We start from the raw sequence: 25185 nt of genomic DNA on the forward strand, positions 1-25185 counted from the left end.
AGGGTGAGGTGGGAGGATCACTTGAGCCTGGGAGACAGAGGTTGCAGTGAGCTAAAATCTCACCACTGCACTCCAGCCTGGGCGACAAAGCAAGACTCTGTTTTAAAAATAAAATAAAATAAAATAAAAAGTCCCAGGCCTCCCCTAGCCCCTTGCCCCCCTCTGAAGGAACCCAGACATCCTACCTGCACTTCCCACCCACCCATTGAGAAGCCCCCTCCTATCGCAACCCACCAAAGCCACCCCACCCTGCTCCTTTTTGAGAATCAAACTCAAACCGCATCAGCTAATTTTCTTTTCTTTTTTGTATTTTTAGTAGAGACAGGGTTTCACCATGTTGGCCAGGCTGGTCTGGAACTCCTGACCTCAGGTGATCCGCCTGCCTAATCGCCTGCCTCAGCCTCCCAAAGTGCTGGGATTACAGATGTGAGCCATCGCGGCTGGTCAAATTTTACTTTATTTTTAATAAATTTTTTAGAGATGGAGCCTCATTATGTTGCCCAGGCTGGTCTTGAACTCCCGGGCTCACGTAATCCTCCCACCTCGGCCACCCAAAATGCTGGGATTACAAGCATAAGCCACCGCTCCCGGCCTCCAAATCCCACCTCTCGAAGACGCACGTGCCAGATCCGCCAGCCCCCGCCGGCTTTGGAGACACTAGTACCTGCAGGCCCCTCCCCGGTTCTCTAGGGCCCGCCCTCTCCTTTCACTCTGGGCGAGGCGGCGCCTACCCCGGCCGCACCGGTCCCTCCCGGCATACGCGAGGCTCCCATGGCTGTGGCGGTGGCCCCGTGGGGGCGACAGTGGGAAGAGGCCCGCGCCCTGGGCCGGGCAGTGAGGATGCTGCAGCGCCTCGAAGAGCAATGCAGCGACCCTCGGCTGTCCCTCAGCCCCCCTTCGCTGCGGGACCTGCTGCCCCGCACAGCGCAGCTGCTTCGAGAGGTGGCCCGTGCTCAGCGGGCGGCTGGCAGAGGCGGCCCCGGGGGTCCCGGCGGCTCCAGGGACTTTCTCCTCGTCTACCTGGCCAATCTGGAGGCCAAGAGCAGGCAGCTGGGCGCGCTGCTGCCGCCCCGGGGCCGAAGGAGTGCCAACGACGAGCTCTTCCGGGCGGGCTCCAGCCTCAGGTGAGCCTTCGCCCCAGAACAAAGTCCTCAGGGGTGAAGCCCAGGTCTTGCTCCCAGCCCCCTCCTCCCTCAGACCCAGGAATCCAGGCCCCCAGCCCCTCCTTCCTCAGACCTAGTAACTCAGGCCCCATCCTCTCCTCCCTCAGACCCAGGAGCCAGGCCCCCAGCAGCTCCTCCCTCAGACCCAGGAGTCCAGGCCCCCAGCCCATCCTCCCTCAGACTCAGGGATCCAGGCCCCCAGCCCCTCCTCCCTCAGACCCAGGGGTCCAGACCCAGCCCCTCCTTCCTACTGGAACCTGGAAAATGGGCCACCCAGTTTTCTCCTTCCTTGGGCGCCCACGCTCTCAGCCCCATTTTGCCTTTTCCTCGGTCACCCAGCAGCTCGATTCTGGTTCCCACTATCCCACTATCTCAGAATTCGGGGACCCTATGGGGCTTCCTACGTTGAGGATAAAATAAAAGTTAGCTATTACTATTATTATCTGATTCAAAGTTCTCTAGATGTGTGCACATTTGTGATCAGAACTTGGCCTGGTCTGGCTAGGTACAGTGGCTCACACCTGTAATCCCAACTCTTTGGGAGGCCCAGCTGGGAGGATCAGGCCTCAGAATGTGGAGACCCCATGGGCTCCTAGGTTGAGGAGAGGTAGATGGACACACCCGAAGAGACTGATCATTAGGTCCCCGTCACGGTTTCTGCCTGGACTACCCACTTGGTCTTTAGTTCCTGAGGAATTAGTTCCTCCAAGACCTGCCTGGAGGCCATCTCTCTGCTGTACTGCACAGAGGAAGGAACCTCAGAGTGACGGGGCAGACGAGGTTTGGGGCCCAGAGCCCAGAACAAGGTCTAGTTCAGTGACTCATGCCACTTCTTTATATCAAATATTTTGTAGTGTCTCTATTTTTTTGGTTTTTGGGACACGAGGTCTTGCTCTGTCACCCAGGCTGGAGTGCAGTGGCACCATCATGGCTCACTGCAGCCTCAAACTCGTGGGCTCAAGTGATCCTCCCACCTCAGCCTCCCATGGAGCGGGGACCACGGGCGTGCACCACCATGCCAGGCTAATCTTTTTATTTCTTGGTAGAGAGGAGGTCTTGCTATGTTGTCTAGGCTGGTCTCAAACTCCTGGCCTTATGCGATCCTCCCACCTCAGCCTCCCGCAATGCTGAGATTACAGGCGAGAGCCACCATGTCCAGCCAAGTGCTTCCTTAATTCATCCTGAAATGATATGCAGAGGTTTAACAACATACCCACCTATAGTTTTTTAATCACTATAATGCCCAAATTATAAGAGAGTGATAAAAGGAATTTTTTTCATAAATATTATCTGTGTTTTAAATGAAAATGCCGAGGCACAGTCACTCTTGGAAGGCAGAGTTGACTAGTCAGACACTCGTACCTGTAGGTAGAACCACCATCATACAGAATCAAATAGTCTTCCCTTAATATATAGGAAAGCTGGATTTCTGCAAAATTCAGCATAATTTTTTTTTTTTTTTAGACATGGTCTCACTCTGTTGCCCAGGCTGGAGTGCAGTGATTTTGACTCACTGCAGCCCCCGCCTCCCGGGTTCAAGTGATTCTCCTGCCTCAGCCTCCCGAGTAGCTAGGATTACAGGCACCCACCACCACGCAGTGATAGTTTTTGTAGTTTTTATTACAGACAGGGTTTCACCATGTTGGCCAGGCTATTCTCAAACTCCTGAACTCAAGTGATCCACCCACCTCAGTCTGCCAAAGTGCTGGGATTACAAGCATGAGCCACTACATCTGGCCAAATCTAATAAAAGGCATATATATAGTTTTTACTTTTTTTTTTTTTTTTTTTTTTTTGAGACAGAGTCTTGCTGTGTCACCCAGGCTGGAGTGCAGTGGCACGATCTCAGCTCACTGCCACCTCCACCTCCTGGTTTCCAGCAATTCTCCTGCCTCAGCCTCTTGAGTAGCTGGGATTACAGATGGATGCCACCATGCCAGGCTAGTTTTTGTATTTTCAGTAGAGACAGGGTTTTACCATGTTGGCCAGGCTAGTCATGAACTCCTGACTTCAAGTGATCCACCCACCTCGGCCTCCCAAAGTGCTGGGATTACAGGCGTGAGCCACCACGCCCAGCAGGAATGGACTCTCACCTTACACTGATGAGCCAGAGTCCAGAGCCTTGTCCCTGCAGGTGTTCCCCAAGACGGGAGGAAGAGGGTGTCAGTGGGAGCCTCGAGGATAGCCAGAGTCCTTGCCCGTCCCCACAGGCGACAGCTGGCCAAGCTGGCCATCATCTTCAGCCACATGCACGCAGAGCTGCACGCACTCTTCCCCGGGGGGAAGTACTGTGGACATGTGTACCAGCTCATCAAGGCCCCAGCCCACATCTTCTGGAGGGAGCGTTGTGGAGCTCGGTGAGTAAGCCTTTGTCCTCAGGGACCCTCAGCTCCCAGAGCCCCATCCCACCCTGGCCCAGGGACCCAGGAGTCCAGGCCCACAGCTGCTTCCCTCCTGCAGAGCGTCCCATCATAGGCTCCGAGAGGCCTCAGCGGTGTCTCCCCCACCCCTCTCCCACCCAGGTGCGTGCTGCCCTGGGCTGAGTTTGAGTCCCTCCTGGGCACCTGCCACCCTGTGGAACCAGGCTGCACAGCCCTGGCCTTGCGCACCACCATCGACCTCACCTGCAGCGGGCACGTGTCCATCTTCGAGTTCGACGTCTTCACCAGGCTCTTCCAGGTCAGGGAAGGCCAAGGCTGGGAGCCAGACTTGGGTCCAGGAGGAAGAAGAGGGCTGAAACCTGAATTCCTGGGTCTGAGGGAGGAGGGGCTGGGGGCCTGGACTCCTGGGTCTGAGGGAGGAGGGGCTGGGGGCCTGGACTCCTGGGTCTGAGGGAGGAGGGGCTGGGGCCTGGACTCCTGGGTCTGAGGGAGGAGGGGCTGGGGGCCTGGACTCCAGGGTCTGAGGGAGGGGGGCCTGGGGCCTGGACTCCTGGGTCTGAGGGAGGAGAGGGCTGGGGGCCTGGACTCTTGGGTCTGAGGAAGGAGGAAGCTAGGGTCCCAAACTCTTGAGTCCTGGAGAAAGAAGAGCTTGGGGTCTTATAAAAGGGATATGCCTGAGGCTCACCATGGGTGTGAAGGAGGTGGCTGGATCCTCGGGCCCCTGGGGACTACTTAGGGATGTGACTGCTTTCCTGGTCTCTCTCTGATCCAAACTCTGCCCCACCCCAGCCATGGCCAACACTCCTCAAGAATTGGCAGCTCCTGGCAGTCAACCACCCAGGCTACATGGCCTTCCTCACCTATGATGAGGTCCAAGAGCGTCTGCAGGCCTGCAGGGACAAGCCAGGAAGGTAAAGGGTCCAGGGCTTGGAGGAACAAGGCTGCAGGGCTCAGGGATCTGGGCTCTGGGCTGGTGCATGGTGGAGCCCAGATGTCCTTCCAAGAGTGGGAACAGAGGTACCCGGGACCCCAGAGAGTTGATAACTCAGAGGCAGGACACTGAGTGCCCCTCCCAGCCCGTCTCTTCTCTGGAGACCTCCTGTACTGTCCCATAATCCTGCAGCTAAGGGATAGTGCCCGCTGTAGCAAGGAGCCCAAAGACCCTGCTTCAGGGTAACGTCCATTTCTGGTAGGTCAGAGCCATGTTGCACCATTTGTTCAATATTTGGAGGGTGACTTTCCCACCTATTGGCATAGGAGACTGAAAAACAAGATGTGTGAGTCCTTAAATTATTTCAAGCCAGGAGTTTTGAGCTCTTGGGTAACCCCCCCCCCCCCCCCCCCCCACCAATTCTCAGAGGGCTGAGAATTGAGCTGTCTAGAATACCAAGAGAATGGGAGGTCAGGTTTGTGAGTCTCTGCAGGGCTGAGGTGCAGAAGTAGGAAGGTGAGTGCATTAGCATTCTTCCAGTTACACTTCAAACTGATTTAAGGGAAAAAAAAAAAGGAAATAATAAATTCCTATAATTGAAAAGGCCAGGCCTGGCACAGTGGCTCACACCTGTAATCCCAGCACTTTGGGATGCCGAGGCGGGCAAATCACTTGAGGTCAGGAGTTCAAGACCAGCCTGGCCAACATGGTGAAACCCCATCTCTACTAAAAATACAAAAATTAGGCCTGTCACGGTGGCTCACGCCTGTAATCCCAGCACTTTGGGAGGCCGAGGAGGGTGGATCACCTGAGGTCAAGAGTTTGAGACCAGCCTGGCCAACATGGCGAAACCTCGTCTCTACTAAAAATACAAAAAAAATTAGCCAGGCGTGCACCTGTAATCCCAGCTACTCAGGAGGCTGAGGCAGGAGAATTGCTTGAACCCGGGAGGCAGAGGTTACAGTGAGCCAAGGTCATGCCGTTGCACTCCAGCCTGGGCAATAAGAGCGAGATTCTGTCTCAAAAAAAAAAAAAAAAATACAGTCGGGCGTGGTGACTCATGTCTGTAATTCCAGCACTTTGGGAGGCCAAAGCAGGCAGATCACGAGGTCAGGAGATCAAGACCATACCGGCTAACAGGGTGAAACCTTGTCTCTACTAAAAAAACAAAACGAATTAGCCAGGCGTGGTGGCGGGTGCCTGTAGTCCCAGCTACTCGGGAGGCTGAGGCAGGAGAATGGCATGAACCCGGAAGGCAGAGCTTGCAGTGAGCCAAGATTGTGCCACTGCGCTCCAGCCTGGGTAACAGAACAAGACTCTGTCTCAAAAAAAAAAAAAAATACAAAAATTAGCGTGGCATGGTGATGTGTGCCTATAGTCCCATTTACTTGGGAGGTTGAGGCATAAGAATCACTTGAACTCGAAAGGCAGAGGTTGCAGTGAGCCAGGATCCTGCCACTGCACTCCAGCCTGGGCAACAGAGCAAGACTCTGTCTCAAAAAAAAAAAAAAAAAAGGAAGGAAAGAAAAGAAGGCCAGGGTGTGGGTTTCAGGCATGGCTAGATCCAGGTGCTCAATGGCTACTGTCAGGAATCAGTTCCTGTTCATCCCCTTTCTCTGCTTTCCTCTGTTTGCTTCATTCTCAAACATGGTTTCTCCTCATGGTGGCAAATGACTTCTAGAAGTCCCAGCTATGTACCCTACCTTCTTAGCAACCTCTGTAAGAAAGGGGGCACCTTGCTCTGACGCTTCCAGCGAAAGTCCCAGAACAGACTCCCATCACTGTAGTCAGGGGTCCTGAAATGCACTGATTGGTCAGCCCAGCCTTGTTTAAACTCCAGTGAAGCAGGGAGAGATCTCCAAATACAAATAGGGCTGTTTTTATCATAAAAGAGCCAAGCAGGCAAAAACAGCAGATATCACCTATAGAGGCAGGCAGGGATCTAGCACATGCCGTTGCCTAAAGAATGGGAAACTGGGGGTGAGGACTTAGACACCTGGATTCCCAACAGGGCGGGGGACTAGGAGTTCGCAAAAGGGACTGTGGTAACCACTCCCTCACCCCATCCTACCTACCTCTCCCTCCAGCTACATCTTCCGGCCCAGCTGTACTCGCCTGGGGCAGTGGGCCATCGGCTACGTGAGCTCAGATGGCAGCATCCTGCAGACCATCCCTGCCAACAAACCCCTGTCCCAGGTGCTCCTGGAGGGACAGAAGGATGGCTTGTGAGTCTCTATTCTGGAAGGAGGAGGGTGTCAGCAAAATCTGATTAGAAAGATCTTGCATGTTGAGCACTGCCAGTAGCCACCACGTTTGAGGTTGCAACCATTCACATAGCGGACATCTCAAATCTTGCAGTACTACAAGGTTCCAGCAGGTGGCAGTCAAAGGTCTTGAGGAAGGGGCGCCTCTGAGGTTGGCACAAAGTGGCCATAAATAGGGCCCAGCCACAGCTCTGAGAAGTGTGTGGGGCGTTGGCCACAACCGCAGGGGCTCCATTCCTTGGAACGGAGCTCAAGAGCGTTTGATTCTATTTTCTTTCTCTTTTATTTTAGTTAATTTTTAAAAAATGAGATGGGATTTCGCCATGTTGCCCAGGCTGGTCTCGAACTCCTGGGCTCAAGCGATCTGCCCGCCTCGGCCTCCCAAAGTGTTGAAATGACAGGTATGAGCCACCGTGCCCAGCCAGCTTTTGCTTCTAGATATCAGATCCTGCTCTAGAATCTAGACTGATGGTGCAGAAACAGAACTGGAGAACTTGCTAGACTGGTGGTTTTCTTTTTTTTTTTTTTTTTTTTTTGAGATGGAGTCTCGCTCTGTCACCTGGACTGGAGTGCAATGGCGTGATCTCGGCTTACTGCAACCTCCACCTCCCGGGTTCAAGCGATTCTCCTGCCTCAGCCTCCTGAGTAACTGGAATTACAGGCACGCACCACCACGCCTGGCTAGTTTTTTTGTTTGTTTTGTTTTGTATTTTCAGTAGAGACAGGGTTTCACCATGTTGGTCAGGCTGGTCTCGAACTCATGACCTCGTGATCTACCCACCTCGGCCCCCCAAAGTGCTGAGATTACAGGCATGAGCCACCACGCCTGGCCCTAATTTTTGGATATTTAGTGGAGATGGAGTTTCGCCATGTTGGCCAGGCTGGTCTCAAACTCCTGACCTCCAGTGATCCTCCCTCCTCGGACTGCCAAAGTGCTGAGATTACAAGTGTGAGCCACCATACCCGGCCAAGAAGGCAGGTTTCTTTTCAGAGTTTCGCCTTCGGCCAGAAATTTCTTATCAGTCATATCTATATGGCTACTGACATACAAGAGAGGAGATAGGAAGGTAGGTAGATAGCTAGCTAGCTAGATAGATAGATATGCTGTTGATTATTTGCAGTAATTATTAATTTTTTAATATATCATTTTTTCTAACGTTTTTGGTGGGGGCACGGTGGTTCACACCTGTAATCCCAGCACTTTGGGAGGCCAAGGTGGGCGGATCACCTAAGGTGACCAGGTGATCACCTCAGACCAGCCTGGTCAACATGGCAAAACCCCATCTCTACTAAAAATTTTTTTAAAAATTAGCTGGGCGCTGTGGCGGGCACCTGTAATCCTAACTACTCTGGAGGCTGAGATAGAATTGCTTGAACCTGGCAGGTGGAGGTTTCAGTGAGCTGAGATCACGCCGCTGCACTCCAGCCTGGGTGACAGAGCGAGACTCCATCTGAAAAAACAAAACAAACAAACAAAGAAAACATTTTTATTGTATTTTTGCTAGAGATGGGGGGGGGGGTCTCACCATGTTGCCTAGGCTGGTCTCGAACTCCTGAACTCAAGCAATCTGCCCACCTCAGCCTCCCACAGTGCTCAGATTACAGGTGTGAGCCACATGCCTGGCCAATTTGCAGTAATTATCTTCTATAAAATCACCACACACCCTGAATTATTGAATAACAACCCGTTGCTCCCAGGGGAAATACATTCCTGGATCCTGAGTAGCTAGGACTACAGGTGCACGCCACCACGCCCGGCTGGGTCCCCACATTTTTGTCAATCAATCACAACATAGTAAACTTTATGTATGTTTTTGTTTAAAGACACTTTATTCAAGGCCCGGCGCGGTGGCTCACGCCTGTAATCCCAACACTTTGGGAGGCCGAGGCGGGCAGATCATGAGGTCAGGAGATCGAGACCATCCTGCCTAACATGGTGAAACCCAGTCTCTACTAAAAATACAAAAAAAAAAAAAATTAGCTGGGCGTGGTGGCAGGCACCTGTAGTCCCAGCTACTCATGAGGCTGAGGCAGAAGAATGGCATGAACCTGGGAGGCAGAGGTTGCAGTGAGCTGAGATCACACCACTGCACTCCAGCCTGGGCAACAGAGTGAGATTCCGTCTCAAAAAAAAAAAAAGGACACTTTATTCAGTACCTATCATTGGTTCATTAACATTGAACTTACAACCAACAGCACTATGACTTGTGTCTCAAGGAAGCTTATACAACACACACGTTTTCTCCATAAGACACATCACAACCTTCTTTCACTTAGGAACAAGAGACAACACTTCAGCTACTCTTGGGGACCATTTAAAGCAGAAAAATCAGAGGCCGGGCACGGTGGCTCACGCCTGTAATCCCAGCACTTTGGGAGACAGAGGCAGGCAGATCACTTGAGGTCAGGAGTTCAAGACCAGCCTGGCCAACATGGCGAAACCCCATCTCTACAAAAAAAAAAAAAAAAAAAAAAAAAAAAAAACTCCGTCTCTAGCCAGGTGTGGTGCTGTGCGCTTACAATCCCAGCTACCCGGGAGGCTGAGACAGCAGAATCGCTTGAACCCGGGAGGCTGAGGCTGCAGAGAGCCGAGATCGTGCCTCTGCATTCCAGCTTGGGTGACAGAGATTCCATCTCAAAAACATAAAAATAAAGTCAATCATAGAAGTCCCTTCTTATTGAGTGTTTTTGCACAGAGGAGAATGCTGCATTTATATATATGAAATACTGAACCTTCAGACCCACAGCGGGTCATGAGTCCTTGAGGCTAGTGGCCCTGCCTGGCCTGTCATGTGGAGCAGTGCAGGATCCCTGACCTGGGCCCCACAGTGGCTGTCCCACTAACACACCGTATGACCTGGCTGGGGCCCCTCTACCTCTATATATATATATATTTATATTTAATTTATATATATTTATTTTTAATTATATATATAATTATATAATTAATTATATAATTAAATAAATATATATTTATTTAATTTATATTTAATATATATATTTAATTTAAAAAATTTATTCACGTTGGGCTCAGTGACTCACGCCTATAATCCTGGCACTTTGGGGAGGCTGAGGCAGGCGGATCACCTGAGGTCAGGAGTTCAAGACCAGCCTGGCCAACATGGTGAAACCCTGTCTCTACTAAAAATACAAAAAGTAGCCAGGCGTGGTGACAGGTGCCTGTAATTCCAGCTACTTGGGAGGCTGAGGCAAGAGAATCGCTTGAACCTGGGAGGTGGAGGTTGCAGTGAGCTGAGATCGAGCCATTGCACTCCAGCCTGGGGGACAAGAGTGAGACTTCATCTCAAAAAAAAAAAAAAAAATTTTCTCCAGGCATGGTGGCTCATGCCTGAAATCCTAGAACTTTGGGAGGCTGAGGTAGGAGGATCACTGGAGTCCAAGGGTTTGAGACCAACCTGGACAACATAGTGAGCCCCCTTCTGAATAAAAAGAAAAAAAGAAAAAAAATTAGATAGAGACAAGATATCACTATGGTGTCCAGGCTGGTCTCAAACTGCTGGGCTCAAGTGACCCTCCCTCCTCGGCCTCCTAAAGTGCAGGGGTTACAGGTGTAAACCACTGCACCTGGCCAGTGCTGCATGTTTTTTTTGGTGTTTCTTTTTTTTGTGACAAGTTCTCACTGTCACCCAGGCTGGAGTGCAGTGACATGACCACAGCTCACTGCTGCAGCCTCGACCTCCCAGGCTCAGGTGATTCTCCCACTTCAGCCTCTCCTGAGTAGCTGAGACCACAGGCACATGCCACCCATGCCCAGCTAATACTTTTAATTTTTTTTTTTTTTTTTAGACATAGGGTCTTTCTGTGTTGCCTAGGCTGGTCTCGAAGCCCCGGGCTCAAGCAATCCTCCTGCCTCAGCCTCTCAAAGTGCTGGGATTCAGGCATGAGCCACTGCTCCCAGCCAGGGCTGCATGTTTTATAAGCACTGTCTTTCTTTTTTATTTATTTTTTTTTTTTAAAGTTTTTTTTGAGACAGAGTCTTGCTGTGTTGCGCCAGGCTAGAGTGCAGTGGTGTGGTATTCATTCACCACAATCTCTGCCTCCTGGGTTCATGAAATTCTCCTGCCTCAGCCTCCCGAGTAGCTGTGATTACAGACATGCACCTCCATGCCTGGCTAATTATTATTTTATTTGTTTATTTATTTATTTTGCTATTTTTAGTAGAAATGGGGTTTCACCATGTTGACCAGGCTGGTCTCAAACTCCTGGCCTCAAATGATCCGCCTGCCTCGGCCTCCCAAAGTGCTGGGATTACAGGTGTGAGCCACCGCGCCCTACCAGCACTGTCTTATTTAATACTCATCACAAATCTTTGCCTCAGGCATGATCACGTCCATGTTACAGAAGAGGAAACTGAGGCCAGAAAGGTAGAGTGGCCCCAGCCAGGTCATACGGTGTGTTAGTGGGACAGCCACTGTGGGGCCCAGGTCAGGGATCCTGCACTGCTGTACATGACAGGCCAGGCAGGGCCACTAGCCTCAAGGACTCATGACCCGCTGTGGGTCTGAGGGTTCAGTATTTCATGTGGTATACATGTGGGAATAATTGGAGTAGAGTTGAGGCATGCCAGATAGGCTGAGGAAATGATGCAGTGGGAGACCCAGGGAGTCCAGAGCTTGCTTCTCCGGTGTCCTGGAGCCCAGTGCTGAGATCTCGCCTATGACCCTGGTTCTGAGTCTCTCTGGTCCTTGCTGTGTGACCTTGGGTAGGTGCCTTTCCCACCCTGAGCCTTGGGTCACTGTCTCTGAGGGAAGCAGTGGTACAGGTGTTCTCAGAGGATCTTTCCCATCCTGATATTCTCAGATTCTAGGATTTGGTCACTTTCATGATCTGTGACGCTAAAATCTGTTACACTTGGGCATGGAGGAGAAGGATGAGGTTCTAGAAGAGCTAAGCCAGAGATTTTTCTTTTTTCTTTTCTTTTTTTTTTTTTGAAACAGAGTCTCACTCTGTCGCCCAAGCTGCAGTGCAATGGCACGATCTCGGCTCACTGCAAGGTGTGCCTCCTGGGTTCTAGCAATTCTCCTGACTCAGCCTCTGAGTAGCTAGGATTACAGGCATGCACCACCACGCCCGGCTAATTTTTATATTTTCAGTAGAGACGGGGTTCCATCACGTTGGCCAAGCTGGTCTTGAACTCCCGACCTCAGGTGATCCACCCACCTCGGCCTCCCAAAGTGTTGGGATTACAGGTGTGAGCCACTGTGCCCGCCCTAAGCCAGAAATTTTCATCGCGTTTTCTGGTTCTTATTCTATCTCATCCTTGTTTCTGGAGCTTGAGTCACTGAGGTTTCGTGTGCCCTACCTTGGGAGTCTGAGGGGACATAGCCCTGCCCTGGGGTATCTGAGAAGATGCAGTCCCAATTAGAGGAGGGCAGAGGGAAAATAACCCCAGGCCAGCAATGGATTGGGGACAGATCCTCATCTCAGGGAGATATGGGCCCTGTAGGGGATAAAGGTCCTTATTCATCTGGGGGTGGGAGATACTAGATGGCCCCCCCGTCACCCTCTCTTCCCTTCCCCCAGCTACCTCTACCCAGATGGAAAGAACCACAACCCAGACCTGACTGAGCTCGACCAGGCAGAAGCCCAGCAGCGCATCCACGTATCAGAGGTGAGACCTGTGCCTGCACCCGCAGTCCCGTTCCCTGACCCTGCCACCCCCACGTTGCCTTGGCTCAGAGGCCTGGGGTTGGAGTGTTGGCTTGGTGGCTGCGTGACCTTGGGTAAATCACTTGACCTCTCTGAGGCTCAGTTATTCTTCCAGAGAATACGGCCCTCCTGGCTCTTTCCCAGGGGTGATCACGGGGATTAAATAAGGAACTGATGCTGCTGAGATCATCAGGACAGCTAATGCATTTGGGCATTTGCCAGCGATGGCCCTGTGCCAGCTCCTAATCTTCACAGCCACCCCCCGAGTGAGAGAAAAACAACAATAATAAATACATAATTTATATTTTATTTATTTTTATTTTTAGAGACAGGATCTCTTCTGTCACCCAGGCTGGAGTGCAGTGGTGCGATCATGGCTCACTGCAGCTTCGACCTCCTGGCTCAAGCGATCCTCCCACCTCAGCCTCCCGAGCAACCGGGAGTACAGGTGTGAGCCACTGCACCCAGCTAATTTTTTTATTTCTCTGTAGAGATGGGGTTTCGCCATGTTGCCCAAGCTGGTTTTGAACTCCTGGGCTCCAACGATCCTCCCACCTCCACCTCCCAAAGTGCTGGAATTATAGGCATGAGCCACTGTACCTGGTCCTACATTTTTTTAGTATAAATATATCCCTTGCAATATTTGGGACATCTTTATACTTCAAACTGTATTCACTGTTTACATGAAATTCAAATTTAGAGGCCAGGTGCCACCGCGCCCGTAATCCCAGCACTTTGGTAGGCCGAGGTGGGCAGATCACCTGAGGTCAGGAGTTCAAGACCAGCCTGGCCAACATAGTGAAACCCATCTCTACCAAAAATACAAAAATTAGCTGGGTGTGGTGGCTCACACCTGTAGTCCCAGCTGAGGCACTTGAGTTGGGAGGCTGAAGCACAAGAATCACTTGAACCCGGGAGGCGGAGGTTGCAGTGAGCCAAGATCACACCACTGCACTCCAGCCTGGGCAACAGAGTGAGGCTTGGTCTCAAGAAAAAAAAAAAAGAAATTCAAATTTAGGTTAGGTGCGGTGGTTCATGCCTGTAATCCCAGTATTTTGGGAGGCTGAGGCTGGTGGATCACTTGAGCTCAGGAGTTCAAGATGAACCTGGGCAACATGACGAAACCCCATCTCTACAAAAAATGCAAAAAATTAGCCCACCTACTTTGGAGGCTGAGGTGGGAGGATCACTTGAGCCTGGGAGTTGGAGGTTGCAGTAGGCCAAGATCGCGACCCTGCACTTCAACCTGGGTAACAGAGTGGTGCCCCGTCTCGCCAAAAAAAAACAAAAGAAAAAAAAGAATGAAATTCAAATTTAACAGCATCCAGTACTTTTATTTGCTAAATCTGGCACCACTGGGTGTAGACAACTGGGGAGAAGAAATCTCATAACAAGGAGTGAAGATATGGCCGGGCAAGGTGGCTCCCACCTGTAATTCCAACACTTTGGGAGGCCAAGGCAAGCAGATCACTTGAGGTCAGGAGTTCGAGACTAGCCTGGCCAACATGGTGAAACCCCATCTCTACTAAAAATACAAAAATTAGCCACGTGTGGTGGCTCATGCCTGTAGTCCCAGCTACTCAGGAGGCTGAGGCACAAGAATCGCTTGAACCTGGAGGCAAAGGTTGCAGTGAGCCAAGATCACGCCACTGCACTCCAGCCTGGGCAACAGAGCAAGACTCCATCTCAAAAAAAAAATGAAAAATAAAAATAAATAAATAAATTTTTTAAACACACAAAAAAAATGAGTGAAGACATGTAGGAGGCCGTTGGACATGCCAACCTTGGACTTAGGAGAGGGTTCAGGTCTGGCACAGAAGTTTGGTTTATATTTTTTTACATAGAAACAGGGTCATGCTATGCTTCCCAGGCCGGTCCAGAACTCCTGGGCTTGGCCGCCAGAAATGCTGAGATTACAGGCATGAGCCACAGCGCCAAGACAGAGGTTTGGGATTTTCTTTCTTTATTTCTTTCTTTTTTTGAGAGAGTTTTGCTCTTGTTGCCCAGGCTGGAGTGCAATGGCGCAATCTCAGCTCACTGCAACTTCCATCTCCCAAGTTCAAGCGATTCTCCTGCCTCAGCCTCCCAAGTAGCTGGGACTACAGGCATGCGCCACCATGCCCCGGCTAATTTTTGTATTTTTAGTAGAGACAGGGTTTCAACATAGTTGACGAGATTGGTCTCGAAATCCTGACCTCAGGTGATCCCCCCGCCTCGGCCTCCAAACTGCTGGGATTACAGGCGTTAGCCACCACAACCAGCTGAGGTTTGGGATTTTCTTCCTGTGGCCCAAGGGGTGTCCTCATGGCTGACACATGCCCCTCACTGTCTTCTCTATCCTCTCACCTGCCAGGAGCAGCTGCAGCTCTACTGGGCCATGGACTCCACATTTGAGCTCTGCAAGATCTGTGCTGAGAGCAACAAGGATGTGAAGATCGAGCCGTGCGGGCACCTGCTCTGCAGCCGCTGCCTGGCTGCCTGGCAGGTGGGTCTGATCCCTGCGCCGCCTTCCTGGCTGGTCTCCCTCTCTCTACAGGGAAAGCCCCAAGAGGATCTCCTCTATGCCTCATTGATCATATGGGGAAACCGAAGTCCAGAGAGGGCAGAGAGCTGCTGGCGACCACTCAGGAGGCCGGCTGTCTTTCCCCGGGCCTCTGGTTCCACCCCACTCTGCACATGCTGCCTCAGTTTCTCCCTCTCCGGCAATGTTATCGGTGGAAAGCTCTCCTTCCTTCCCTGCCTGGGTGATGCCCCGCTAGTGGCTTCACCTCTCTGAGCCTTAGCCTCGTCCCCTGGAGGACAGGGCTGAGAAAAGTGACTTCCCAAGGGCCACAATGAGGCTGGGCACAGTGGCTCACATCTGTAATCCCAGCACTTTGGGAGGCCGGGGTGGGTGGATCACTTGAGGTCAGGAGTTTGAGACCAGCCTGGTCAATATGGTGAACCCCCGTGTCTACTAAAAAAAAAAAAAAATGCAAAAATTAGATGGGTGTGGTGGTGGGTGCCTATAATCCCAGCTGCTCAGGAGGCTGAGACATGAGAATCGCTTGAACCCAGGAGACAGATGTTGCAGTGAGCAGAGATCGCACCACTGCACTCCTGCCTAGGTGACACAGTGAGACTCCGTTTAAAAAAAAAAAAAAAAAAAAAAAAAAAACAAGGGCCACAGTGAGGATCTGAGCCTGGAAAGGCCTGGCCCAGAAGCTGCAGCCAAGGCTCCATGGGGATCCCTGGCCTGTGTGCCCCCTCCTGACCTTGACTCCAGTTCCGTTCCTCTCTCACCTTCCCTCCCAGCGTTTCCCTCCACATTCCCCTGCTCTCCACGACTCCTCTTCTCTCCTTCTGTCTCCCTTCCTCTGTCTGCCCCACATCAATCTTTTGGGCAGGGAACTCCTCATTGGCCCAAGGGACAGGATGGAGAGCAGGGGGGCACTGACCCTTTCCCTCCCGACCTCCCCCAGCACTCGGACAGCCAGACCTGCCCCTTCTGCCGCTGCAAGATCAAGGGCTGGGAGGCTGTGAGTATCTACGAGTTCCATGGTCAGGCTACTGCTGAGGACTCAGAGGACGGCAGTGACCAGGAAGGCAGAGAGTTGGAGCTGGAGCAGGTGAGCAGGGCCAGCCGGGAGCTGGAATCCACATTCCTGAGGCCTGAGGGAGGAGGGACTGGAGCCTGGACTCCTGGGTCTGAGGGAGGAAGGGCGGGGTCTGGACTCCTGGGTCTGAGGAAGGAAGGGCAGGGTCTGGACTCCTGAGTCTGAGGGAGGAAGGGCTGGGTCTGGACTCCTGGGTCTGAGGATGGAAGGGCTGGGTCTGGACTCCTGGGTCTGAGGGAGGAGGGGCTGGGCCTGGACTCCTGGGTCTGAGGGAGGAAGGGGTGGGGGCCTGGGCTCCTGGGTCTAAGGGAGGAGGGGGTGGGGGCCTGGGCTCCTGGGTCTGAGGGAGGAGGGGCTGGGGTCTGGACTCCTGGGCCTGAGGGAGGAGGGAGGGGGGGCCTGGACTCCTGGGTCTGAGGGAGGAGAGTTTGGAGCCTGTACTCCTGAGTCTAAGGGAGGAGGGCTGGGGGTCCTGGACTCCTGGGTCTGAGGGAGGAAGGGCTGGGTCTGGACTCCTGGGTCTGAGGGAGGAGAGACTGGGGGACTGGACTCCTGGGTCTGAGGGCGGAAGGGCTGGGTCTGGACTCCTAGGTCTGAGGGAGGAGAGACTGGGGGACCGGACTCCTGGGTCTGAGGGAGGAGAGACTGGGGGACTGGACTCCTGGGTCTGAGGGAGGAGGGGTTGGAGCCTGCACTCCTGGGTCTGAGGGAGGAAGAGCTCAGGGACGGCACTCCTGGGTTCTAGAAGAGGAGGGTGCTGATAACAAGATTCTCAGGTCCTAGGGAACTGGTCTTTTGCTTCCCCAAGGGCTGGGGCTGTGGCTTTCCTTGACTGTAACCCTCCTAAGTGTTGGTACATTGTCTTGGTCTCCGTTATATCCTGAGTCTAGAACAGTGCCTGAATGCTGGGGCTCAGGCAAGAGAACATGGAAGTGAGAAGAAAATGGCAGCTCACAAGTCCACTCTCCTTCCTCTGTACCCTCCAGGCGCCCGTTTTGGCTCCTCAGTTGCCCCCACGGCCAGATCTGCCCCCCAGGAAACCCAGAAATGCCCAGCCAAAGGTGGTGAGTCAGGCACTGGTCTGAGGTTGGGGGCCGGGGTCTCATTCACCTCCAGGGTCCCTGGTTCACCTGCGCACTCAGGGGTGCCAGGGAAGGGACTCATCCTTGGCACCCATTTCCAAGGTACCCATCCCCGCTGTGACCTCATCCCTTGTTTTCTTCCTGGCTCATTCCCCCTCAAGGACTTTCTTTTTTTTTTTTTTTTTTTTTTTTTTGAGACAGAATCTTGCTCTGTTGCCCATGCTGGAGTTCAGTGGTGCAATCTTGGCTCACTGCAACCTCCACCTCCCGGGTTCAAGCAATTCTTCTGCCTCAGTCTCCTGAGTAGCTGGTATTACAGGCGCCCGCCACCATGCCCCACTAATTTTTGTATTTTTAGTAAAGACAGAATTTCACCATGTTGGTCAGGATGGTCTCGAACTCCTGACCTCGTGATCTGTCCCCTTCGGCCTCCCAAAGTGCTGGGATTACAGGAGTGAGCCACTGTGCCCGGCCTCAAGGACTTTCCTGCTCTCCTTCCAGCATCCCAGATGTGTCCTACCTCAGGGCCTTTTCACAAGCTGTTCCCTTGGCCTGCACCGCCTTTCCTGAGGCTCGCCTTCCCATCCCTTCTCAGGGAGGCCTTCCCTGACCACTCTGTTCAAGATAGTACCTCCAGCTGGGGTGGTGGCTCATGCCTGCAATCCCAATACTTCTTTTTTTTTTTTTTTTTTGAGTAAGAGTCTCGCCCCTGTAGCCCAGGCTGCAGTACAGTGGAATAATCTCAGCTCACTGCAACCTCTGCCTCCCAGGTTCAAGCAATGCTCCTGCCTCAGCCTCTTAAGTAGCTGGGAGTACAGGCACGTGCCACCATGCCTGGATAATTTTTGGATTTTTGGTAGAGACAAGGTTTTGCCATGTTGGCCAGGCTGGTCTTGAACTCCTGCCCTCAGTTGATCCACCCGCCTTGGCCTCCCAAAGTGCTGGGATTACAGGCATGAGCCACCATGCCCGGCCTGCAATCCCAACACTTTGGGAGTCCAAGGCAGGAGGATGGTTTGAGCCCAGGCGTTTGAGACCAGCCTGGGCAACACTGTAAGACCCCAACACTACAAAAAAATTTAAAAATTAGCCCAAAGTGGTGGTGCACGCCCGTAGTCCCAGCTGCTCGGGAGGCTGAGGTGGGAGGGTCCCTTGATCCCAGGAGTTGGTAGCTCCAGTGAGGCATGATCACACCACTGCACTCCAGCCTGGGCAACAGAATGAGACCTTGTCTCTAAACCAGTAAAGAAAAAAAAGAGTCTGTAATCCCAGCCCTTAGGGAGGCAGAGGCAGGAGGAAAGCCTGAGCCCAGGATTTCGAGACCTTTCTGGGCAATATAGCGGGACCCCGTTCTCTAAAAAGAAAAAAGGAAAGGGTGAAAATAGCACCGCTGTCCCTCCGGCCCCTGGTCTGCTGTATGTTCAAAGATCTTTCGCCACCCGGCAGAGCTTAGGGTTGGTTTTGTTGGCTTTTATCACTGTCAGGTTGCAACCTTCCTGCAGGTCAGGCCTTTGTTGTCTTCTCCATCATATCCCCAGAGTCCAGAACAGTGCCTAGCGCACACACACACATCATAGGTGCTCAATAAATAGATACCAAATGAATATACTGAAGTGAGTCTTCCCAACAGCACTATGAAGTCAAAAATGTTCCTCTCCCGGCCAGGTGTGGTGGCTCATGCCTGTAATCCCAGCACTTTGGGAGGCTGAGGCAGGTGGATCACTGAGTTCAGGAGTTCGAGACCAGCCTGACCAACATGGTGAAACCCCGTCTCTACTAAAAATACAAAAATTAGCTGGGCGTGGTGGTGCACGCCTGTAATCCCAGCTACTTGGAAGACTGTGGTAGGAGAATCGCTTGAACCCGAGAGCTAGAGGGTGCAGTGAGCCAAGATCGTGCCACTGCACTCCAGCCTGGATGACAGAGTGAGACCCTGTCTCAAAAAAACAAACAAACAAATGTTCTTCTCCCCATTTTCTGGAGGCAAAAAGTTCAGAAACGTGACAGTACCTGCCCAAAACCACACAGCCTGAAAGAGGAGAAGCCAGTGTTGGAGTCTTTAAGGCCCCCAAACCATCTACTTTTTTGTTGTTGTTGTTTTCTTTGTTTTTCTTTTGAGATGGAGTTTCACTCTTGTTGCCCAGGCTGGAGTGAAATAGTATGATCTCGGCTCACTGCAACCTCTGCCTCTGGGGTTCAAGCGAATTCTCCTGCCTCAGCCTCCTGAGTAGCTGGGATTACAGGCATGTGCCACCACACCTGGCAAATTTTGTATTTTCTAGTAGAGATGGGGTTTCTCCATGTTGGTCAGGCTGGTCTCGAACTCCCAACCTCAGGTGATCCACCAGCCTCGGCTCCCCACAGTGCTGGGATTACAGGCGTGAGCCAACACGCCCGGCCTACTTATTTTTTAATGAGCCCTGTCCTGGCTTTCTTTTCTCCCCATGCCACCACCCCAGGGTTTTGGGGACCCTGGATTGCTGGGAGAAGCAGATCTGTTAGCATCTCTGGCTGAGTACACACAGGCTTCGATCAATACTGAGCTGTCTTCAAACAAACAGCTCAGGAAGTCCGGGAACATTATTCAACCACAGCAAACAAGAGAGCCAGCAGGAAGCGGGGGGTGGCGGTGAAACCAGCCAGGGAAGCTAAAAACAGATCCAACCTGCCGCCAAAAGCAAATGGAAACATTAGGAGGCACTCAGCCGGCTCCCTGAGGACAGTGATGATGGGGGACACAGCCAGGATGGCAGGCTGACAGGGACCTCGGGCCTGATGATGACACCTTTGCCTCGGCCGTACCCTCCGCCTTGCCCGCCCTTTCCTCCTCTCCCCAAACCCTGCCTGATTAAAATTCCAGTCCACTCCCACCTACTCTTTCATTCTTCAAAACATACCATGGAAGAGACGGCCTTGGGTTTGCTATTTCTCAGCAAGCCAACTGTCGTAACTTTTTTTTTTTTTTGAGCTCTGTTGCCCAGGCTGGAGTGCAGTGGCACAATCTTGGCTCATTGCAACCTCCGCCTCCCAGGTTCAAGCGATTCTCCTGGCTCAGCCTCCCGAGTAGCTGGGGTTACAGGTGCACACCACCACGCCCTGCTAATTGTTGTATTTTTAGTAGAGATGGGGTTTCATCATGTTGGCCAGGCTAGTCTTGAACTCTTTATCTCTGGTTGTCTGCCCGCCTTGGCCTTCTAAAGTGCTGAGATTACAGGCGTGGGACCCGCCTGTCATAATTTTTGCTATGTGCCTGGCATTGCTTTTTTTTTTTTTTTTTTTTTTAAGATGGGGCCTTTGTCTAGCCAGGCGTGGTGGCGGGCACCTGTAATCCCAGCTAATCAGGAGGCTGAGGCAGGAAAGTCGCTTGAACCCAGGAGGCAGAGGTTGCAGTGAGCCGAGATAGTGCCATTGCACTCCAGCCTGGGTGACAGAGTGAGACTCTGTCTCAAAAAAAAAAAAAAAAAAGAAAAGAAAAAAAAATGGGGTCTCTGTTACCCAGGCTGGAGTGCAGTGGTGCAATCACAGCTCACTATAGCCTCAATCTCCTGGGCTGAAGTGATCCTCCCTCCTTAGCCCCCAGAGTAGCTGGGACTACAGGTGCATGTCTCCACACCCGGTTCATTTTAAAATTTTTTTGCAGAGGTGAGGGTGGGGCTGCTGTGGACACTGGATGTGATGGGACTTGGGACTGTGTCAGTGGTCAGTGTCACTGTGGTTGTGATCTGTGTATGGTGCTGTGGCCCCTGGGGTTGCTCTCTGCACACTGCTGTTCTCCATCTGAGAAACCTACCTTTAGGGGACGACACTGCCATTGAGCTGGATCTCATCGCCCCACTGAACACTGGGGACCTCTCTGACCCTCGGTGTTTTCTTGGGAAAAATGGGGAGCAGCCTGACACAAGCCCCACGGGCTGGGTTTTTTTGTTTTGTTTTGTTTTAATTTTTTAATTTAATTAGAGACACAGTCTCACCGTGTTGCCCAAGTTGGTCTCTAACTCCTGGGCTCAAGTGATCCTCCTGTCTCAGCCTCCCAAAACGCTGGGATTACTGGCATTAGCCACTTCGTCTAGCCTCCCCATGAGTTTTGATGAAGCCAGTAAGCTCAGTCACCTGTAACCTGAGTCATATCCTCTCCCTCACCTCTCAGAAATCTCCACTGGCGGCCAGGCATGGTGGCTCACACCTGTAATCTCAGCACTTTGGGAGGCCGAGGTGGGCAAATCGCTTGAGGTCAGGAGTTCAGGACCAGCCTGGCCAACATGGTGAAACCCTGTCTCTACTAAAAAATACAAAAATTAGCCAGGCATGGTGGCAGGCACCCGTTATCCCACCTACTCGGGAGGCTGAGGTGGGAGAATTGCTTGAACTCAGGAGGCGGAAGTTGCAGTGAGCCGAGATCGTGCCACTGCACTCAAGCCTGGGTGACAGAGCAAAAACTTCCGTCTCAAAAAAAAAAAAAAAAAAAAAAAAAAGGCCGGGCACGGTGGCTGACGCCTGTAATCCCAGCACTTTGGGAGGCCGAGGCGGGCGGATCATGAGGTCAGGAGGTCAGGAGATCGAGACCATCCTGGCTAACACGATGTAAAAATACATTTTGTGTATGTAAAAATCCAAAAAATTAGCTGGGTGTGGTGGAGGGCTCCTGTAATCCCAGCTACTCGGGAGGCTGAAGCAGGAGAATGGTGTGAACCTGGGAGGCGGAGCTTGCAGTGAGCTGAGATGGCGCCACTGCCCTCCAGCCTGGGCAACAGAGTGAGACTCCATCTAAAAAAAAAAAAAAAAAAGGCCGGGCGCAGTGGCTCAAGCCTGTAATCCCAGCACTTTGGGAGGCCGAGACGGGCGGATCACGAGGTCAGGAGATCGAGACCATCCTGGCTAACACGGTGAAACCCCATCTCTACTAAAAAATACAAAAAAACTAGCCGGGCGAGGTGGCGGGCGCCTATAGTCCCAGCTACTCGGGAGGCTGAGACAGGAGAATGGCGTAAACCCGGGAGGCGGAGCTTGCAGTGAGCTGAGATCCGGCCACTGCACTCCAGCCTGGGCGACAGAGCAAGACTCCGTCTCCAAAAAAAAAAAAAAAGTAAGAAAGAAAGAAATCCCCCACTGGCTTCTCAGGGTTCCAAGAACTCAAGCCAAAGTCCTTTCCACTGCCCAAAGACCTGGGGCTGGGGATCTAATCCTTCCCCACCTCTCTGATCTCCCCCACTCCACCTCCTTTCCAGCGACATTGGACCCTTGCTGCTCTTCTAACTTGCCAGCAAGCCCCCACCCACTTGAAGCCTCTGTCTGGATCCTTCCAGCACTCAGGCATCAGCTGGGTCATTCCCATCTCCAAGAGGCCTCCCCGGCATCTTCTCTCTCCCAGGCACTTTGAAGGAGACGGAACATGCTCTGAGACATATCCTTTTTCAGGAGCTGATCAGTCACTGCAAGCCTCGGGCTCAGTAGAGCATCAGCTCCACCAGGACAGAGATTGTTTTCTGTCTTGTTCACGGCTGTCTTCTCAGAGCGAAAAACAAGGCCTTGGCCTGGTGCAGTGGGTCATGCCTGTAATCCCAGCACTTTGGGAGGCTGAGGCAGGAGGATGGTTTGAGCCCAGGAGGTCAAGGCTGCAGTGAGCTATGGTCATTATCACTGCACTCCAGACTAGGCAACAGAGTGAGACCCTGTATTGCTTTGTTTTGCTTTGAGACAGAGTTTCACTCTTGTTGCCCAGGCTGGAGTGCAGTGGTGCAATCTTGGCTTATGGCAATCCCCACCTCTTGGGTTCAAACGATTCTCCTGCCTCAGCCTCCCAAGTAGCTGGAATTACAGGAATATGTCACCACGATTGGCTAATTTTTTATTTTTCATAGAGACAGGGTTTCACCATGTTGGCCAGCCTGGTCTCAAACTCCTGACCTCACATGATCCACCCACCTCAACCTCCCAAAGTGCTGGGATTACAAGTGTGAGCCACCATGCCTGGCCCCTGTTGTTTTGTTTTTTTTCTTTTTCTTTTTTTTTTTAAGAAAAGGAGAGAGAGAGAGAAAGAGAGAAAAAGAAAAGAAAGAAAGAAAGAAAAAGAAAGAAAGAGAAAGAAAGAAAAGAAAGAGAAAGAAAGGGAGAGAGAGAAAAAAAAGAGAGAGAGGGAGGGAGAGAAGGAGAAAGGAAAGAAATGGAGGGAAGGAAGGAAGGAACGAAGGAGAGAGAAAGAAAGAAAAGAAAAAAGGAAAGAAAAGAAAGAAAGGGACTGACCCATTGGAGAGGCTCGGGAACTGTCTGTGGGGCGCATGAGTGAGCAGAAGGGATGGACACATGGGTGGACAGGCAGACAGACAAACTAAAACTTCTTCCTACACAAGTTAGAGGTGAGAGGGAAAAGGCAGCATGGACTAGGGACAAGGCCAAAGGTCCTGTCAGATGGTGACCGCCACCACTGTGTCACCCCTGTCCAGGGCCTGTGAAAGGACATCCACTCAAGCTGCAGCCTAGCAGAGACATTTCTTAATCTCCTCCTCCCAGGCACTTCTGGCCCTCCCCAGACTTCAGGCCCCTCTTGTCTTGCCAAGAATTAAGGCTGTGGCCTCAATCGGGCAGGAAGCCACCTCCAGCCCCCAGGCCAGGGAGGGGGCCATAGAGTAAATGCAAGGGACTGGAGGGTGGCCTGGGACTCCCAGGTCTAAGACAAAGGGGACAGGGAAGAGGAGCAGACGGAAAGGTTGGATGCCGGGAATCAACCACCCTCTCAAAATCTCTCCATTGCAGAGACTCCTAAAGGGGAACTCCCCTCCAGCTGCCCTGGGACCCCAGGACCCTGCCCCGGCCTGAAGGCCAGGTGAGTCCACTCCCTAACCCTCCCTGGCCCACTCCACCCCACTCCACCCTTCTCCACCTGGAGGTGACCTCATCTAACCCACCCCTCTCTCCACCTGCAGGGCACCCAGATGTGCTGCTCAAGGGAGCCCCAAGGGCTGGAAGGGGGTTGTGAAACCGAAATAAACTGCCAAGCCTTGTCTGTCCTCCAGGGTGCGAAGGAAGAGTGCAGTGACCAGCAGGGGGCAGCAGGGGGCAGCAGGCCCAGGGAAAGAGCAGTCCCCAGGCCTGGTCCCCACCTGAACAGCAGGAGTCCAGGCCCCAGCCCCTCCTCCCTCAGACCCAGAAGTCCATACTCCAGCCCCTCCTCCCTCAGACCCAGGAGTCCATACTCCAGCCCCTCCTCCCTCAGACCCAGGAGTTCAGACCCCCAACTCCTCCCTCAGACCCAGGAATCCAGGCCCCAGCCCCTCCTCCCTCAGACCCAGGAGTTCAGACCCCCAATTCCTCCCTCAGACCCAGGAGCCCAGACCCCAGCCCCTCCTCCCTCAGACCCAGGAGTCCAGACCCCCCAGTCCCTCCTTCCTTGCACTCAGGAGTCCAGACCCTAGACCCTCCTCCCTTGGACCCAAGAATTCAGACCCCCAACCCCTCCTCCCTCAGACCCAGGAATCCAGGCCCCAGCCCCTCCTCCCTCAGACCCAGGAGTCCAGCCCCCCCAGTCCCTCCTCCCTCAGACCCTAGTCCCTCCTCCCTCAGACCCAGGAGTTCAGACCCCCAGTCCCTCCTTCCTTGGACTCAGGAGTCCAGACCTTAGACCCTCTTGCCTCGGACCCAAGAGTTCAGACCCCAGCCCCTCCTCCCTCAGACCCAGGAGTCCAGACCCCAGCCCCTCCTCCCTCAGACCCAGGAGTCCAGGCCCCCAGCCCCTCCTCCCTCAGACCCAGGAGTCCAGGCCCCCAGCCCCTCCTCCCTCAGACCCAGGAGCCCAGACCCCAGCCCCTCCTCCCTCAGACCCAGGAGCCCAGGCCCCCAGCCCCCTCCACCCTCAGATCTTCAAATGGAATCTGGGACCAGGCACGGTGGTACACGTTTGTAATTCCAAGGCTTTGGGAGGCCAAGTGGGAAAGATTGAGCCTAGGGAGCCGAGGTTGCAGGGAGCTGTGATTCTGCCACAGCAATCCAGCCTGGGTGACAGACCGAGACCCTGTCTTTCAAAAAAAACAATGAAAGAAAAAGAAACTGGGCCCCCAGCCCTCTCTGTGATACCCAGGAGTCCTGCTCTCAGGATTTAGAAGTC

At 52.7% G+C, this 25185-nt stretch overlaps 1 protein-coding gene across 2 annotated transcripts; it reads left to right on the forward strand.

The window, feature by feature from the left end:
• The first annotated feature begins 714 nt into the window (after positions 1–714).
• CBLC (Cbl proto-oncogene C) lies at positions 715–24091 on the forward strand. Of its 2 annotated transcripts, XM_025367857.1 has the most exons (11): positions 715–1124; positions 3374–3520; positions 3686–3842; positions 4334–4455; positions 6563–6700; positions 12284–12371; positions 14763–14894; positions 15871–16017; positions 16992–17069; positions 23838–23907; positions 24008–24091. In XM_025367857.1, exons 1-10 carry the CDS (start codon positions 772–774, stop codon positions 23898–23900), a joined length of 1425 nt encoding a protein of 474 aa, XP_025223642.1. In that variant the 5' UTR covers positions 715–771; the 3' UTR covers positions 23901–23907; positions 24008–24091. The 2 variants fall into 2 exon arrangements, with proteins under 2 accessions (XP_025223642.1, XP_025223643.1); XM_025367858.1 differs by lacking the exon at positions 6563–6700.
• Positions 24092–25185: the final 1094 nt, after the last annotated feature.

This window comes from Theropithecus gelada, chromosome 19, assembly GCF_003255815.1.
Source record: "Theropithecus gelada isolate Dixy chromosome 19, Tgel_1.0, whole genome shotgun sequence".
NCBI lineage: Eukaryota > Metazoa > Chordata > Mammalia > Primates > Cercopithecidae > Theropithecus > Theropithecus gelada.

Excerpts from the sequence above, each read along its gene's own strand:
- CBLC (XM_025367857.1), top strand. The coding sequence starts at position 772 with ATGGCTGTGGCGGTGGCCCCGTGGGGGCGACAGTGGGAAGAGGCCCGC. Across the intron at positions 1,125-3,373 it reads CGGGCGGGCTCCAGCCTCAG|GCGACAGCTGGCCAAGCTGG; the intron begins GTGAGCCTTCGC and ends CCGTCCCCACAG. Across the intron at positions 12,372-14,762 it reads AGCGCATCCACGTATCAGAG|GAGCAGCTGCAGCTCTACTG; the intron begins GTGAGACCTGTG and ends CTCACCTGCCAG.